Here is an 18,067-nt window from a genome sequence, read left to right on the forward strand (position 1 = left end):
AACTTCAATGTTCTGTGCTCCGACCAGGTAAGTGTATTCTGAGTTTTTTCAAGAGTAGTTTTTTTCTTTCAAAATGGAGAAGTTTCCCTTTGCTAAATCATATTTATATCAAGTGGAATGCACTGTTTCTAAAGTGATTCTAACGAGTTTTCTGCGGCTACAGTATTTCGTTGAGTCTTTCAACGCAGTTGAAATGCCACGTTTTACATTCTGGCTTCAACAATATCCACTAAAAGGCGTGATCACTGCACAGGATGCTGCAGTGAGTTAAAATAAGGACAATATTATCCTTTCTTCTACTCATAAAGAATGATATGTTTCCAAAAGGTTTTTACCCGATTGCTGAGATTTATTGGGCTAAACATGAAGCGCCTATGATTCTATTGCACGTTTAACAGTCTCCTTTTTTATCCTGGTAAATTTTTAGATCAGCAAGAGCCTAAAATGGATGAAATGTGTTGTGCGATTTGCCAAAACACGCTTGAAGATCTAGATGACATAGTATCTCTCCATCTAAAGGGAAGCGAGGGTATCAACCGCGCAAGCGCAGAGCGCAATGACAACATCCAAACTGTTCCTGGTCAAAAGGTACACAAGAAATGCCGCCGAACTTATTGCCACCCTAGTAACATTGCCCAAGCAAACAGACAAGAAGTTACAAGCTCGCAAACCGCAAGTAAACGTCGTTCATTGGATCGCAATACTGAGAAATTGTTTAGCTTTAAAACTGACTGTTTCTACTGTGGTAACAAAATTGATGTTGAGGAACAAAAAAGAAAATCAGGAGAGGTATTCCGTGTGACAACTCTTGAAACAAGAGGGACGGTATTAGACGCATGTTCTGAAAGAGGAGATTCTTGGGCAGAAGTGGTACAAGCTAGAGTTTTAAATGTCTATGATTTGCCGTCCGTCGGTGCTGTTTACCATCAGCCATGCAGCGTCAACTTCAGGACCAAAAAACAAATGCCAAAAGTATTCAGTGCCTCAGATCAGCCTGATAGTAAGAAAAGAAAAATCGGACGTCCACAAGATGAAGAAAAAAACGAAGCTTTTGTCAAAGTGGTGAACTTTCTCAAGGAGAACGACGACGAACAAATTACTGTCAAGGATCTAATGGATAAAATGGAGGAATATCTTGGTGACTCGACTACTGCCGCATATAGCCGCACCCATATGAAAGCAAGACTTCAGGAACACTTTGGCGATCAGATTATTATAACCGAGATCAACGGAAAGCCAAATGTTGTAACATTTAGAAGTACTGCATCAGCTATTCTGCACGAATTTCACTTACAGCAAAAGGAAGTTGATCTGGATTCGGAAAAATTAAGTATTATCAGAACTGCCTCAAGGTTGATCAAGAATGACATCAAATTGCTTCAAACATCTGGCGAAGTCTACCCTTCAATCGAAACAGAAGCTGAGAAAAACGTTGAATTCCTTCCAGTCACGTTAAAGATGTTTTTGGAGGGTATTCTGGTTGGTAAAGATAACGTGAAGTTAGCATCAATTGGACAAGCCATTGTTCAGGCGGCGCGACCTAGAGTGATTCTTGCGCCTTTACAAGTTGGTTTAGCAGTGCAACTTCATCACAACTTCGCATCGAGATATCTAATAGACACCCTTCATTGCCATGGCTTCTGTTCTTCGTACCAAGAAGTACAGCTGTTTAATCAAAATGCTGCATTGGACCAGGGAACTGATATACCAGATTATGACGGAGAGTTTGCTCAGTACATAGCTGACAATGTAGACCATAATCTACGAACCCTTGACGGTAACGACACCTTTCATGGCATGGGCATGATTTGTGCGATCACTCCTGGCACAAACCGAAAAAGAAGCGTCCCTAGACGAAAGATAAGTCCTCAAGACATCTCAGCAGCTGGAAAAGTTGAAATACGCCCGCCATCTGAGCCAAGGCAATCACAAGTGGAAATAAAGTACAATGACGTAGTTCTTGCAAGAGTAATAGATCCCACAGCGAGTTTGGACATACTTTGGAAGACACCACATACTTTGTTTAACACCACACGCCCAGCATGGGCTGGAATGATGCAAGCTGTCCACCGGGGTAGCCATCAGGGGAAGTCGTCAATAACATTTCTACCGATGATCGACCTGAACCCAAGTGAAGTCACATGTATTTCCTCCACTCTGAAATTTGTGTCTGAACATGCGCGGCGTCACAACATCGCTAACCCCATTGTCACTTTTGACCAGCCTCTTTGGTGGAAGGCTTTCAACATAATCAGCACCGAACCAGCTAGCAGTGACTTGCGCAAAGTAATTTTGCGATTGGGAGCCTTTCACACACAAATGAGCTTCCTTGGGAGCATTGGTCATCTCATGGCAGGATCAGGGTTGAGGGAAGTTCTGGAGTTAATATATGCGTCAAACGCAGTTGACCATATACTGACCGGCAAAGCCATTGCACGCGCAGTCCGCGCGCACCTCATCGTCGATGCAGCGTTAAATGCACTTCTTTACTCAGAAGCTCTCGGAGTGACTATTCCACATCTTCAACATACAGGTATGGTGGCTTGTTTGTAGTTTGTCGTCTTAAGAAGTGCTCGCTTAATACATTAATTGCTTCATAATATGATATTTTTTATTGTTGTTGTTGTTATTTAATTGTTCTCTTAAATTCATTGCAGCGCAATTAGATGGACCGCCCACTGTGCACCACCTGAACGTTTCGGACGAAGACGCAGCTCACTCAGAACAGAGAGGTAAACAAGTTTTGCAGTAAAACCTTGAATTACTAGCTCACTGGAATATTCGTTTAATATATTATTTTATTCTAAGTTATAAAATATACATCTAAATAACACTAGAATTTGGTTTTATCTTATCGTAGGTGAATCAGATAACCAATCAACTTCACATGAACCTGCAGTAAGCGATGAAATTATGGAGGTTGAGAACGGCGCTAACCATCTGGACCATGCAGAGAGTAGTAAGTATTTAAACCTTAGTTCAATTTGTTACTGTAAATTAATTTTATTCAGTAGAACGATTTAACCCGTTGACTGATTTTTTTGCAGCCCACGACAGCCTCACAGCAGACACCAATGGCCACCTCCCCAGAAACGCACAGGACCCGAACCTAGTTGACGCTGCCCATGCGTTGTTTGAGGAGCTGATGGATAAGAAAATGTCTGCCGGGGAAGTCAGTGCTGCAGGCGTCCTGACCACTCTTCAACAACGCGCTCATAACCAGAGAGACATAACCAGAGGTACAAGCCGCACAGCCGCACTTTGGCTACAGTACATGGAAATGGTTGACATACTGCGCACCTTCATCAAGGCAGAACGTACAGCCAACTGGGAGCTTCACCTTCAAACAGTTTCGGAGATGCTGCCATACCTTGCTGCATCAGGGCACAGCCTGTATGTCAAGTGCGCGCACTTATACCTCCAGTCGATGATCAACCTTCAGAATGAGCATCCTGATGTGTATCGAGATTTTATAGCTGGATTCCATGTTGTAAGGAGAAGTGATCGCCAATGGGCAGGATTATCAACAGATCTGGTCATTGAGCAAGTTTTGATGAGAAGCTTGAAGACAAGTGGAGGCTTAACGAGAGGAAGAGGCATGACCGAACAGCAGCGACTCATTTGGCTTTTATCAATGCCAGCCTGTGCTGAAGCAAACCGGTCAATGCAAGAACTGACGGGGGTGCAATTCAACTCGGGAGAGCAGAACAAGGATATGTCACAAGCAAGACAAAAACGTGATATGAAGGACACACTCGCCATTCTGACAACTTTGGCTGAGAGGAATCCTTTTGTACCCAACCCAAACCTTGTAAACATCATGACTGGCGTAAGTGCAGGCACTGCTGTCGATGTGGATCGTGCTAGAGCTACTGGGGATAACATATTAGCCTCGATGATTGGAAAGTCAGTTGCAGATTACACGTTCAAGCGCAATGCACAGGCTGTCACCCTTGCCTCAAAGTCGTCTATCAAGATCGAAAGTGACAACGTGCAGATCGATCCGCAACTTCTGTTTCAAAGGTTAATAATTGCTTGCAGCTGTTCCGATGACCTGGGAAAGTTGTTTAGCTATGAACTGTGCAATTACCCGACGGCATTGTTTGATTCTCCCCTGACCCTGCGCCAGCCTCAAAAACCAGCTCTTGCTGATGCCTTGTGGGCAAAGCTGTCACCTGGTGCCACTTCAGGACCAGAAGGCGAAGTTCAGTATGTATTAGATGGCGGAGCTCTACTTCACCGAATTCCGTGGCCTCGAGGGTCCATGACGTATCGGGATGTTTGTGGCTTATACTCAAGCTATGTGGTAAAGAAATATGTAAACCCCATCGTCGTGTTTGATGGCTATGACAAGGTGTCTACCAAAGACATGACACAGCAGAGAAGAGCAGTGGGGAAAGCTGGCCTAACAGTAACTTTCACAGAGGACATGAAAGTAACGCTAAAGAAGGATGACTTCCTGTCCAATTCCAAGAACAAACAGCGGTTCATAAATATGTTAAGCCAGTTTCTGAAGAAGAGCAACTGTACAACCTATCACGCTGACGGCGACGCCGATGTTCTTATTGTGAAGAAAGCTGTAGAATCTGCTCGAGAAAGGACCACTGTTCTGGTCGGAGACGATACAGATTTACTTGTGCTGCTTTGTTTCTACACCCATCCTGATGGCTACGACCTCTTTTTTAAGCCAGAACCTAAGGCGAACTCCAGGAGACGGGTCTGGAATATGAAGAAAGTTAAAGAGCAGCTTGGTTTCAATGTTTGTCGTGACATATTATTCCTTCACGCTGTTTCGGGATGTGACACCACCTCGCGCCCATACGGAATTGGCAAGGCCGGAGCTTTGAAGAAATATGTCAACTCTCAACACTTCAGGGAGCAAGCAAAGGTGTTTGATTTACCCTCCTCCTTAGATGACGTCGTGGCAGCAGGCGAAGAATCGTTAGTATTCCTCTACGGTGGAAAGCCAGGAGAGAAGCTCGACACTTTGAGATACAAAAGGTATTGTGAAAAACTAGCAACCAAGAGTTCGCAGATACAGCCGCAGAATCTGCCTCCGACGTCTGCAGCGGCCAGGTATCACAGCCAAAGAGTATACCTTCAGGTGAAGCAATGGAAAGGTGAGGACGAAGACATGTCTGTGGAAGACTGGGGCTGGAAACTGAGCGAAGATCAAGTGCAGCCCGTGATGACCGACTTGCCGGCTGCACCGGAGTCCCTACTTCGAATGATCAAGTGCAACTGTTCATTGGATTGTGCCAGCAAAAGATGTTCCTGCCGAAAGCATGGCCTGGAGTGTTCCCCCGCGTGTGGTCAATGCAGGGGTTCAGCATGCACAAATTCTACTAATCAAGATTTCGATGATAGCGATGATGACGGTGATTGACACAAGAGCTTAAAGAAACTGTGAAATTCGTTTTCATTTCACAAACGATGTTCTTTTAGCATATTTCACCCTTGTGAAAGCTATATTTATTTGTTGGCTCGCTTGCAAAGTTGGTGCGTTCCATTAAATGATAATTAACTATCGCAACTACCATTTTTGGTGTAGACCGATTCGAGTCACAATTAAAAACAAATATAATGAGATTTATTTTGCTTATTGAATACTTTTTGTTTAATTTTTCCTCCGAATGAAAGTTTTCAAGCATATTTGAAGCACATTTCATGGTTTTTGGATGAAATGAATGAAATTCTGGCCGTTAATAAGCATAATAACAGACCTTCTGTTTTTGAGCCTCGTTTTCATGTTACGCAAAAGCACGGCTTAGAATCTGTTAAATTTTCGAGATGTTCCCATGCATGGATCCTTTGGGACTTTTAGTATGTTGATCTAGGGACTTATTTAAAATGATTGACGGTCAGAAAGCTTCTGTTGCAATTAGTTGCAGGTCAAACGACAAAATGACTGGACTAGGAGGCGGTGGTGGTGGTGGTCACTTGTATTTAGTATTTTGCATTTCATAGATTTTGGTCCAGCTTTGGATATTTTTTTCCTTTAAAATTCATTAAATATTCATGAAGGTGCAAACCAATCCCAGCGCAGTGTTCATACGTGTATCACATGTACACAACTGTAAACCCCAATACAAATCAAACAAAAGAATTAAATAATAAAATTTGGTTTGTATCTGATCTTAAAAAGTTGGTAAAAACGTATAAAAACTGAATTTTCGTTAACTCTCTGTTACCTTCATCAGAGTTAAAAATTGGTTCAGTTTTTGCATAATAAGTATTTTATACACCGCCGGTCTCTAGGGATGTCCCCAATGTTAAATAAACTTGTGGGAAATACACATGCTCATTCACACAGTTAATGTCCTGGACAGAATGTAGCGCTTCTAGGAATAGGCGTTGTTGCCTATTGTTGACATTTCTTTCTAAAATTTCTACATAATCCGGATGAATGTCATGGTCTGTTGTTTCCGCGTGAAATCTTATTGCGCTTTCGTTATTAGATCTTGTGCCAGGCTTGTGCTCTGCGCCGCGCGAATTCCATGATCTTTTGCTCTCTCCCACATAGGCAAAATCACATGTTTTGCATTTGACTTTGTACACAATTCCCTTGATCTGATTTGTGGCGGGGCGGTCTTTTGGTTTCTTAAAGATACTGCCCAGTGTTTTAACAGGCTTGAAAGTGGTTCTTATGTTTTCTCTGCTAAGAACACGTCGAACTCTCTCGGAAACACCCTTTATGTAAGGGATTGAAGCGTAACCCCTTGGACTCTCTTGACTTTCTTGGTTTTCTGGCTGTATGGTTTCTTGAGCCGAAACAAGGCAACGATCGATGAAACTTTGGGGGTATCCGTTGACTTTAAGGTCACCGATTACTTGTTGTTTTTCGCTCTGTTTCCGCTGAGAGGTCGAGGGAAGATATTTGGCACGATCCATTAGTGTCTTTACTACAGCTCGTTTGCTTTGCGCGGGACTATGTGACTCGAAGGCGAGATGTTTGTGTGCGTGGGTTTCCTGTACACGCCCACTTCCACTTGACCACTCGCAGATACCGTGTTACTTGTATCAAGGAAAGCTATGGTTTGGCCTTCCGTGCCTGTAGTCGGCATTTCTATCGTGAATTGGATATGAGGGTTAATGGAATTCAGATGGCTGTGAAAAACTCTGATGCTTTCACTCTTTAGGCACGCATTAGAGTCGTCAACGTAGCGGCGCCACCAGCGCGGTTTTACTGGTGCAGAGGCTAAGGCCTTTTCCTCAATCTCTTCCATGACTAATTCGGCGATCACTGCGCTGACAGGCGATCCCATCGCACAGCCAAATACTTGGTGGTACTGAGTTCCTTCAGATGAGAAATAGCTGTTGTTAAGTACGAAGGAGAGTAGATCGAGAACTTAAGCTTGTGTCAAGCTTGTAAGGGCTTTCCATTCAGTTGTCTCACCAAGTTTGCGTTGAACAATATTTATCGCCAAATCTACTGGGATTGAAGTGAAGAGAGACACAACATCGAAGGACACAATTTGTTCGTCTTCGGCTACTACTTGGCTGCTTATAAAGTTTGTAAATTCTTTAGTTTGTAAATTCTTAAAAGAATTTACAAACTTTATAAGCAGCCAAGTAGTAGCCGAAGACGAACAAATTGTGTCCTTCGATGCTCCTCAAAATGCTGACAGGAAAGATATACCTGACATTAAAACACACTAACGCTCATTGTATATAATTGCTCGAACTAAAGGAAAAATAATTGAAATAGTTGTTCATATTTCTTATTTGCTCAAAGTTTCGGATCAGACTCACAATATCTACGGCAAATTAGAAAAGAAATGTCTATTCACTGTTCTTAGCCGTCAGAGGCAGGTCTGAAGAAAGACTTCAGTTTTGCTGAATCGTTACCTTTATAAAGGATACGCAGAGGAACACTCCAAGGGATGAAGGCGTATTCTACACCTTCCTGGTTACGAATTTCCTCAAGGTGGCGGTCTTTCAAAATCTTCCCTTCGTCTCTCACTGCCTTCGAGACATCATCGGAAATGAAGATTTTCGCGTCAAGATAGGGATTGTCCTTGAGCTTTGCGGCAGCGTTTCTTAATATAAACTGCTTGTCAGGATACCTTAACAATGCTACATGTATCGGTCTTGATGACTGCTCTCCATTTCGTCTGTTTTGACTGTTCTTTATTGTTGTGCGATGGGCTCTCGTGATTTCAATTTCTCTTTCAAGATTCATGTGGTTGACTAAAATATCTCGTATTATTTCTTTGCACGTGGAGCCATCCTCAGGCATCCCTTCTGGGATATTCCAGAAGACGACATTTCGTTTTGACCGGTTCTCCAGTTCGTCAATCTTCGCCAACAATTTTGCCACTCTACTCTTGTCTGCTTTGTCTTCCAATCCCTGTTTGAAATCTTCGACTTCATTGTTTACAGAGCCAAGGCTTTTTTTTTCACCGACGTCTACAAACAAAGTGTTCGTTCTTTCTTCTAAGTGTTCAAGCTTACCATAAATGGCGTCATGTCGCCTTGGACTATCAGCGTCTAGTTTATCGATTTTCTCTGCTAAACTTCCGATGAGCATTCTTATTTCTTCCAAATTATCTTCAGCAGAATCATTTGCTGCCTCGGAGCGTAAATTTTTGGCGGTCATGTCAGGAAAATAGATATTCAAGCAGAGTGCGCTCGGCATACCCTACTCTGTCGACATGCCAGTCCCAATGCAGACATATTACTTGCCATCCTTGACTATCTGTTTCTTGGATTAGAATTCTTGTATCCAGTGCACGTTTTCCAAACAAAAGCTTGGGAGCAGCATGGGTGTGGGGCGGGAAGCTGGTAAGACTGTAGATTTCTGTTTTTGCAGAATATCTTGTACCATTGACCTGACAACAGGGAATGCCATTGTAAGGTGAAAAAATATTTATAAATATTATTTAAATATTGTTCTAAGATCTTTAAGTGCTACCGACTGGAATTTTCGAGAAAAAAATTTCGAAACTGCTAATTCGCATTTCTTCATTTTCAGTCAAAAGAAACCCTTTGGTGAACTATTTACGAAAATGACATTTAAAATTTTCAAAGGGTTTTTATATTTGAGAAAATTGGCAAAAAGTTAAAAGGCCGTTTTCGCGTCCCCGCCGCCATAAAATTTTGTCGAATTTTTGTGGGTATTCAAAACACTCGTACGGAAAGAAGGCTGAACGTATGAAATTTATCTTTGGCAGGTATGCGGGGCATCCAATATACTACACAGAAACCTAAAAATATTGCAAAACGATGCAATTAAACAGATCTTTTTGAAAGCCCGAAAATTGGTATTTTGAGCACTTTGGTAAACACTTGAAACAAGGGTAACTTTGGTGGCAAAAATCGTGTCCTGGTACATCGAAATTTGGAATAAAAAATAGATCGGCGTCAAGTACTATTATGGTACTGTAACATATAAAAAATCCAGCCTGGGCAATTGAAAAACCACCCATTGAGAGAAGTAAACGCACATCACGCTTGAGGTTACACTTGAGTAGGGTTTGTAGGACCTTCTTCCAGATGCATAATAGCTCTTGGGGTGTTTTATAGCAGCAGTATAGATCATGAGCAATTTTGGCCACGGATCCATCTTGTAGGGATGAGCCTAGGACCTGGTACTTAACCTCTTCCAGGGCAGTTTCCGAACCGGGCATGCCCATAGGGAAAGAAAGTAGACTCGTACTCCTGTAAAAGGAGTGGCAACGCCACAGTACTTCATGGACTCTTTGGCCAAAGGGATTTGATAAAAAGCACTTGTTAGGTCGGTGACAATGATATGTGTCCACCGGGCAATGAGTCGTAGGGTGGAGTCAATGTCAGGCAGCAAAGATGGTTGTGGCTTACTGTATCTGCATAGGACAGCGAAAGCAGTGATGAGGCGAGAGCAGCCATTGAGCTTCTTTACAAGGAAAGAACGATTTAGATATTCTACGGTGATACCAACATCTTCGGGCTGTCGGAAGACTCTGAGTTGCTCTAAGTGGTCAAACTTTTCTTGGAGCCTTTCCGCTGTGTTGGTTCAACAAGGCCCATGTTGACCTGTGCTTGGTAAGGGCCTGTAGATCGATTGTCACCAGGGAACTGGGGGTCAAATACGGAGTTATACTCTGAGCAGGGATTGGAAGTTGGCTCTGATGGCGTGAGATAAGATGCTGTCTGGGTCTACCTGAATGGATGCAGAGTGGCAGGAATTAGAGCGTGGTAACGGACGCTGAGCAGGAGATGGGCCTGTAGATGGATCCTCTTTTGGTTCGAAGACAGGGGTTACTTGGCAGAAGTGCCAGTGACGCTTAAGCATGCAAGGCTCTGTTGACAGGTTTGGTATGCATGTGGCCCGCGCAACACTTGGACAGCAAGTTTTGTTTTGCTGTGGACAATAGCCTTTCTTTTCTTGAGGGTTACTTCGGCAAATGTTTGCGTAATGATTTTGTTTTCCACGTGCAGTGCAAGTTCGCTGAACAACAGGCATTTTGCGTGTGTTAACTACACCCACATCCACGGAGACCCAGGGGCAGTTAGTGGGGCTTGGGAAACGTGAAAATGCGGGTAAAAAATAGCACAAAACTGTGGAGGGGAAAATCGGCATATAAAAGTTGGAGCGACTGCAAGGTGCCCATGGGGAAAGAGTCTTACCAGACCAGTCCAAAAAGCTCTCTGAATACTGCCTCCTGATTGGGCAGAAAAATCTTTTGTATTCCCTTTGTATTATTCTGTCCAGTCGGCGACCCGCCTGACGACAGTCCTTTTGGTGTGTTGTCATGCGAAGTATGTACACAAAGGCAGTTCGCTCACCATATCTGTCTTGCTTGTTCGCCAAGAATTTTCTCGGGAAGGAAAAGTTTCGGCTGGTGGCTCCCCTGGTCGAAAACGTCGAAAGTTTGACAGCCACGCCCGCGGGAAATCGGATTTTTACATTTCAAGGGGTGTTGCGATCTTGCTGCATCGTTATTTTTTCGAAAGCCTTCCTCTCCCTCCATGCCTTTTCAGTTTTGTACCTGCATCCGTCACAAACCGCCTTAGGTCAACCGTCACACTCACACTTCACCAAAAATATCTTCGAATTTTTGTGGAATAATTTCTCCCAAAATGTTCCTCTTTCGTTTGTTGTCCAAAAAAAAATACGGACACAAAGTGGAGGGACGCAGCTCATCAGCTAGTTCATAGAAACACTCCTTGGTCATACAAAAATTTTATTCCATTCCATTCTGGAACATTTGACCATATCATATTTTGCCACCAGTGATGTCTGCGACAATAATCACCCATGTCGACCGGGTCTTTTGACGAACACGATAAGCTTGCAGATGCCTTCTCTTCTTCTGCAGGTAACTTTTGGCCGACAGATTCGATACCATTGAAAGATTTCGCTTGTTTTCCATCATCTTGTAGGCTACAATCCTCCCAAAAAGTTGGAAATTGAGGGCCAATAAAAGACTAAATTGCGAGACAAGCAATGCGCCCATTGTTTGATTTCCTGTTGATTTCCTGTGTGGCGATTTCAATTTTAGTGCTCAAACTGAAATTTCAGTCCGGGCTGAAATTCGCCATGTAATCAGGCCCTAAAAATACCTTAAGCTCAATTAGATTTTTCTTTTATGCGAACAGCTTGATAATATTGTAAAATAAGCAAAAATGGAAATCTTCAAGATATTTTGTTTTCAGTCAAATCGCTGATATAAACAATTTGTAAATTTAAGCAGAGAATTTTAAAGATGAAACAAAAAAATACATATGTGTGTGGAAATCATTACGTGAATCTTAAAGAGATACCAAATTAGTTTTGAGGTCAGCTTGTATGTTGGCTACTCACTGGTATTTTTTCTTTGGCAAGAGATATTCCGATAGATTGTCTGCAGAATAGACAGAACTATTGACTGTCAGATTTTTATAAATACTCTTACGATGTTTAATTCCTTAGCTTTCTTATATGTGACGCAGAGCTCCCCATGTTGTTTTGCTTATTCAGGGAAAAAGTCTTTGTCAATGAATACTGAACAGAAGCAAGAACTGCCCATGAAATTCTTCCTGTTTGCCAGATCCAATCACAATTTATTCTTGAAACGATACAGACCTGAAATTGGTCGTGGATGCGGAGTTCGCAAAGCCTCTTCCCTTGACTCTGTCAAATCTTCGTTGTTTGCAGCTTTTTGGAGAACTGTAATATTTGGATTTCCTGTTCGATGTGTTGCATGGAACATTATGTTTTCTGGATCGGCGCCAAGTTCAGTTTATACGCAAACACTCTTCATTGCTCTCTCCTGGATTTTAAAAGATTCTGTAGAAACGAAGATCCTCTCAGCTTGAGTAATCCTCCAGCTTAATTAAACGATTTTTAAGAGTAGTGATCTCCTCGTTACATTTGCTATTCGCTCTCACAGTGCTGTCACGCTGATCTTGTTAATTTCTATTTTTCTATTTGAGTGATCGCACCTCTTCCCATACAGTGTTGAACGATTTCTTTGCTTTTCTTAATTCTGATCTGACTGCCTTAATTTCACTTTGAGTTCCTCCTTTAATGTTCTTATGTCCTCACGAATGCTGGACAGATTTTCTAGGATCATTGCGTCTGATACATCTTCAGCATTCGAACTAGTCAAACTTGACTAACATGCAGGTTTCTATTCTTTGTTTTTAGACATTCTTGGGTCTGAAAAGCATAATTCATTGTAATTTAGGTTTTGCTTGTCAACAGGATTTAATTTTAGTCAACACCAGTACCAATAAAACTCTGTAGTCATGAAACTGCCACAGTTTGACGGACGGTTTAAGAGACCAGCCGGCTGCCATAACAGCTAGCTCCAGACCTCTTCCTATTGAAGGTAGCTTAGCTTCCTACTGTCCTTGGTTACTTTCGCTTGCCAAAAACCATGATTAGCATCAAGGACACTGAATATTTTTGCATTGGACATTCTGCTTATGACATATTCTATGGTCTGCATGGGAAGATATTTGCACATGACAACGACTGTGGTCGCTCGGATCCATGCATACTCTAAGCTTGTTATTCTGCAACCACCAGACTGTCTCATGGCCAGGCAGTGGGTTCTGTACAATTTTGAAATTACTCCCAGGTTTTCCACATCTGAATTTCCTTTAAACGGCCGTGAAGGGCAACCTGAACCCTATGGGGAGGATGGACAACAGGATTGTCATTACGATAAATAATTTTTGGATTTTATGCTGGATACCTTTTATTTCGCCAAGACCATCAAAGACGTCTGCATACCTACAAGAATGGATGGTAGGTCTTGCTCAACGAATATGAAATCCATCACTGTGAATTTTCCTTTGCACTACCGAGCTTGGCTGACTTTGCCTCTAGGGTTGATTTTGCATCCATTGTTCACTTTCAGCTGGCTCTGCACTGTTTGTTTCCCACTGGATGTCGAAAGGTATTTAACGCTTGACTCCAATGAAAATGCCAGCAAATCGGCGTCATTATCACTGCCCTTTGATTCAGCCATGGTGTGCACAGTTTTCATGTTTCTCTTTCGGCAAGCACAAACGAAATGACCTTTTTCCTGGCAATAATCATGTTTCGCCGAAAGCAGGACATGATCCACACAAGTAGGAAGAACCACAAAAAGGGCACTGTCCTTTTTTAAGCTTGCCTCGACCAAAGATTGTGGGACAGTCGCAGTCATTAGCCCTGTGGGCATCAGCCGAGTCGGATTCCCAGATGGCAATGACCTAGTCTACACGTTAATGATTGATGCGAGGTTCCACCATTGCTTAAATGAAGACCACTCTGGTTTAAGTGGCTAGTTGCTGAAATGTTTGAGTGGTCAATAAAACCCCAGTTCTTTTGTCAAAGTATCTAGTCTAAAAAGCGCATGAGAAGTTCATAACAGAGTTCACAACACACATGCGTGTGATCATGCACAAACCTTTACATGACAGTCTGTTACACCTCGGTATAGCGAGACAGACGTCCTATTGTTTGAATGGAGTTTGACCTACTCTTTCTATGTACTGTTTTAAGGCTGCCTCCTTTTTTCAATGCTTAGACTCGTCATATTCTCCAGCTTCATTATAAAGCACACCACAAGGGTTTCACTTTGTTTAGAAGCTTTTGCCACCCGACCTTAGCTTGTCGTTACAAGGGTGACTTTTCTGGACTTGAATAATGTCTAGATGTGCAGGGGTGCGTGAAATTATTGTTTTATTCTACGAATTTGGTCACAGCACGTGCATAACTATTTCCAACTTCTTCAATTTTCCCCAGAAGCAGATTTGAATGAAGAGGTGACGTTTTGACAACGCAATCAATTTCAATCAAGACAAAGTCTTCAACTTTGAATTTCTGATTTCTAGTTTTATTTTTTCTTGGTTTGTTCCACCATTTGGTTGTGTACGTTTCCTGATTTCAAGTAATTTTTTGCCGTTTTGGGGTCGTGCCTCTTCATCTTCACATTCTTTTAAATCATCTCACCTATGTCTGGCTGTGTTTCATTTTGAGTCTTCTGATCAGCCTCTGATTTTGAGAAGTACAGACTTCTCTATGGCTTTTTATGCCATGGACAGCTTCAAATGGTGTCATCTTTATTGCTCTATGGTAGCAGATATTCCTAGTATGAACTGCTTCTGGGGCAGAGGTACTTAATATCAAGGCTCGCATGTCCTCTTTCCATGACCAATTGGATCTCTCAACCAAACCTTGAGTAATTATTGTCTTCATTGCTTAATGGCTGGATGTAAGCTCTGCTGAGAGTATCTGCAAGATACATTTCTGATCCCTTTCTGTAGACGACTGTTAGATTGTACTTTTGCAGTCGTAACATCATGCGCTGTAGACGCTTTGGTGCACTGATCAAACTCTTCTTGAAAATGCTCTCGAGGAAACCGTTCGACTTCAAATACAACAACAAGTAATTCTTTTTCAATTTGTGCGTAATTAACTCCAGCATCAGTCATGGCTCTTGATGCGTAGGCCGCTGGCTGCCCTTCTTGCATGAGACAGGCACCAAGTCCCTTGTCCGATGCATCATACTGTAATTCTGTGTCTGCTTTGGGGTCGAAATACTTCAATACTGGAGCTTCTGAGATGATCTGCTTCACCTGCTCAAAGCTTCTGCCTTGAATGTCATTGTCCCACAGGAACTGATTTTGCTCTTTGAGAAGTTCTCCCATAGGGGCAGTGGCTGCAGAGAGATTAGGCGCAAATTTCTGGAGGTAGTTTACCATACCCAGAAGTCTCTTTACATCTTGTTTGCTTGTTGGGGTAGGCATCTCTTTAACCCCTTGGAGTTTGGCTGGATCAGGTTTCAACCCTTCTTCTGATATCACATTTCCCATAAAGGTTACTTCAGGAAGGCGAAACTTGCACTTCTCTTTGTTTAGCTTGATGCCTTTACTGCGGCAGCGTTCCAACAGAGCAATGATCTGCTGGTCATGGTCTGCTATAGCTGCAGCTTTCGTCTCTCCAACCCCATAGATCAGGATGTCATCAAAGATTGGTATGACACCTTTCAAACCTCATAATGCATTGTCGAGGCGCCGTTGAAACTCTTCAGGCGCAGGAGAAATACCGAAGGGCATTCTGGTCCATCGATATCTACCCAACAGGGTACCAAAGGTGGTGAGGAAACTGCTTTCAGTATCCAACTGGATGTGCCAGAATCCATTCTTAGCGTCAATTACGCTAAAGACCTTTGCCTTTGACAACTCTGGGAGCAAGTCATCGATTACCGGTGGTGGGTAATGGTTTCGCTTCAGTGCCTGGTTCAGAGGCTTGGGGTCTATGAAGAGACGTATCTTTCCGTTGCTCTTCAACACAACAACCATTGACGACACCCAGTCGGTGGGAGTATCAACTGGCTCGAGAATTCCTTGACGGACTAAGCGATCAATCTCTTTCTTCAATGGTTCCTTGACATCAATGGGAACTTTCCTTACAGGCAGAGCTACAGGTGGAACTGATTTATCCAGCGAGAGGTGCAGTTTCTGTTCCAGCTTGCCTTCTCCAGAGAAGACATCACTGTAGTCTGTAGAACACTTGACAGGTTACATGTAGAAATTTCATCAGATACAAGCATGATGTTGTCTACATTGACTGACATGAGATTGAATTGCTGTATGGACTGTGCACCCAGAAGTGACTTGTACCCCTTTGACACCACTGTATACTCTGTGAGATGACTATCATTGTACTTTGGGTTCCGTGCCTCCAACTTGACACTCCCCAGTGACCTGAGCTCAGAGTTATTAAACATAACCAAGGTGGTCGCAGTGTTAGCTAAATGTTTTAGTTCAGGATCCTTTGAAATCTCCTGATAAATCTCCACTGGCAGAATATTCACGGTCGCACTGCTATCCAATTGGAACTTGACTGTAGTATCCTTTAATACCAGGTTGGCGAATACAGTCGAAGCTCTTGTAGGGAGACACCCTCGGGACGCGAAAAAAGTGTCCGTAACTGGAGCTGGCGGCTTACGAGAATGGTTCTCGTAAGCGGCTACTAGAGGTGTAGGGGAACGTTGGCCACTTACGGGAGGTTGCCCAGATAACAATAACCGGACGGACGTGTATGACGACAAAACAAACACTGAAATATGGAAAGTTAACAGCAGTGTTTCCTTTTTGTTCAAGTTTTGAGGGAAGCGGCAGATGTGAGCCAACGTGAATGATTTTAGGTTGTGGAGCTGGCTGAGGTGCTTTGTCAGGCATGTTTTGCGAGGTTAGTATTGTTTACGGCTGAAGGACTTGAAATTTCTCTAGGGAGAAATACACAGATGGCGTAGGAAGCTCAGTGTTTTCAAGGAAGTCGCCGTTAAACGATCCGAAATACTTCTGACACCATGTAACGTCTAGGGTACACTATAAAATGAAGAACACTTTGGATCCGTAAAACAGCTTTTAATGGCGTCTCCAAGAACTGAAAAGCGGAAAGCATGGTTCGTGCACTCATGCATGACACCACGTGACTATGACGTATAATCGTTAAGCGGAAGTGAAATAAACAAGATACGTGACACCCGTTATATCTGTGAAAAAAGAAACTTAAGAAATAAATGTTTTTTTTAGGGAAGTGAGGAGAGTATAGTAGGGGGGAGGTTGAAGGGTTAATCGGGGGGAGGGTGAAAGGGAAGAAAGAGAGTAGGGAGATAGGGACAGAAAATTGCCCATAATTTTTCCGTGTTTATTCCCCCCCCCCCCCAAAAAAAATATATATATATATATAATACCATGCCCCTCTTTTTCACCACACTCCAAAATATGAAAACCCTTTAAAGACAGTTGATAAATACACTGGTTTTAAAAAAATTAACTGGCTCAAAAAAATTAAACTTGTTTGAAAAAAAAAATAAACCAGAGGTTAAAATAAGACTACAACATCTCCACTAGAATTTTGCCCAACATCCTTAAGTCTGCAGCATGTTGAGATGGTCTTTATTCTGTACTTCAGATACTTTAACTATCCCACAACAAACTTCACTGGTGGTTGATGATAAAGATAAGTTATAACTTGTCGAATTTGTGCTTGGTGCTTGTTTAGAAAGTCTGTGTGGGTGCATAAAAGTAAAGTCGAAAAGCAAAATCCAGCTTGATCATCCGGTCAGTTTAGGAGAATCATACAGTGTATGCTGTCCATTCTTTTGAAGCTTCCCAGGATTTGTAGAATGAGTGACTCCATTTAATGTCAGGGTTAATCTTGGGTAGAATCCTTTTCTGGGCTTTTGATACTTAATATTAGCAACTCCCCGGTATCGCTTGCTAGATTGCCTTCGTTTATTTTGTGAAACACATGACTGGATGACTGTATCATAACTAATTAATCTTTTCCCTAAAATGATCACTTTCTGTTATCCTGTTTTTCCTTTTTAGTTTCTCCCAAATATGTATAAACACCAGTTCACTGCCACTTATAAGCACTAACATTCGCTTCTGCAACAATCTTCTCTACAACCTTTCCAATGTCAGGGGGTCGTTTTTTAATGGTGTCCATTCCTCAACCAGACTTTTTTATAATAGACCAGATCCCTCTATTTAAGCTTTTTTCTTCTTCCTTCTTCCTTGCTTTGTCTCGTATCTGACACAATTTTCTTTAAATTGCCTCCCTGTCAATATTGCCTGTTGTCGCCCTACTGGTGAG

The 18,067-nt window shown here is 42.4% G+C and overlaps 1 protein-coding gene across 1 annotated transcript; it reads left to right on the forward strand.

The window, feature by feature from the left end:
• Window positions 1-3,306: 3,306 nt before the first annotated feature.
• On the forward strand, window positions 3,307-5,388 carry LOC144652748 (uncharacterized). Its single transcript, XM_078512802.1, has one exon. It carries the CDS (start codon window positions 3,359-3,361, stop codon window positions 5,384-5,386), a length of 2,028 nt encoding a protein of 675 aa, XP_078368928.1. The 5' UTR covers window positions 3,307-3,358; the 3' UTR covers window positions 5,387-5,388.
• The last annotated feature ends 12,679 nt before the right edge of the window (window positions 5,389-18,067 follow it).

Source organism: Oculina patagonica, chromosome 4, assembly GCF_052425735.1.
Source record: "Oculina patagonica isolate OP01 chromosome 4, crgOcupat, whole genome shotgun sequence".
Lineage (NCBI taxonomy): Eukaryota > Metazoa > Cnidaria > Anthozoa > Scleractinia > Oculinidae > Oculina > Oculina patagonica.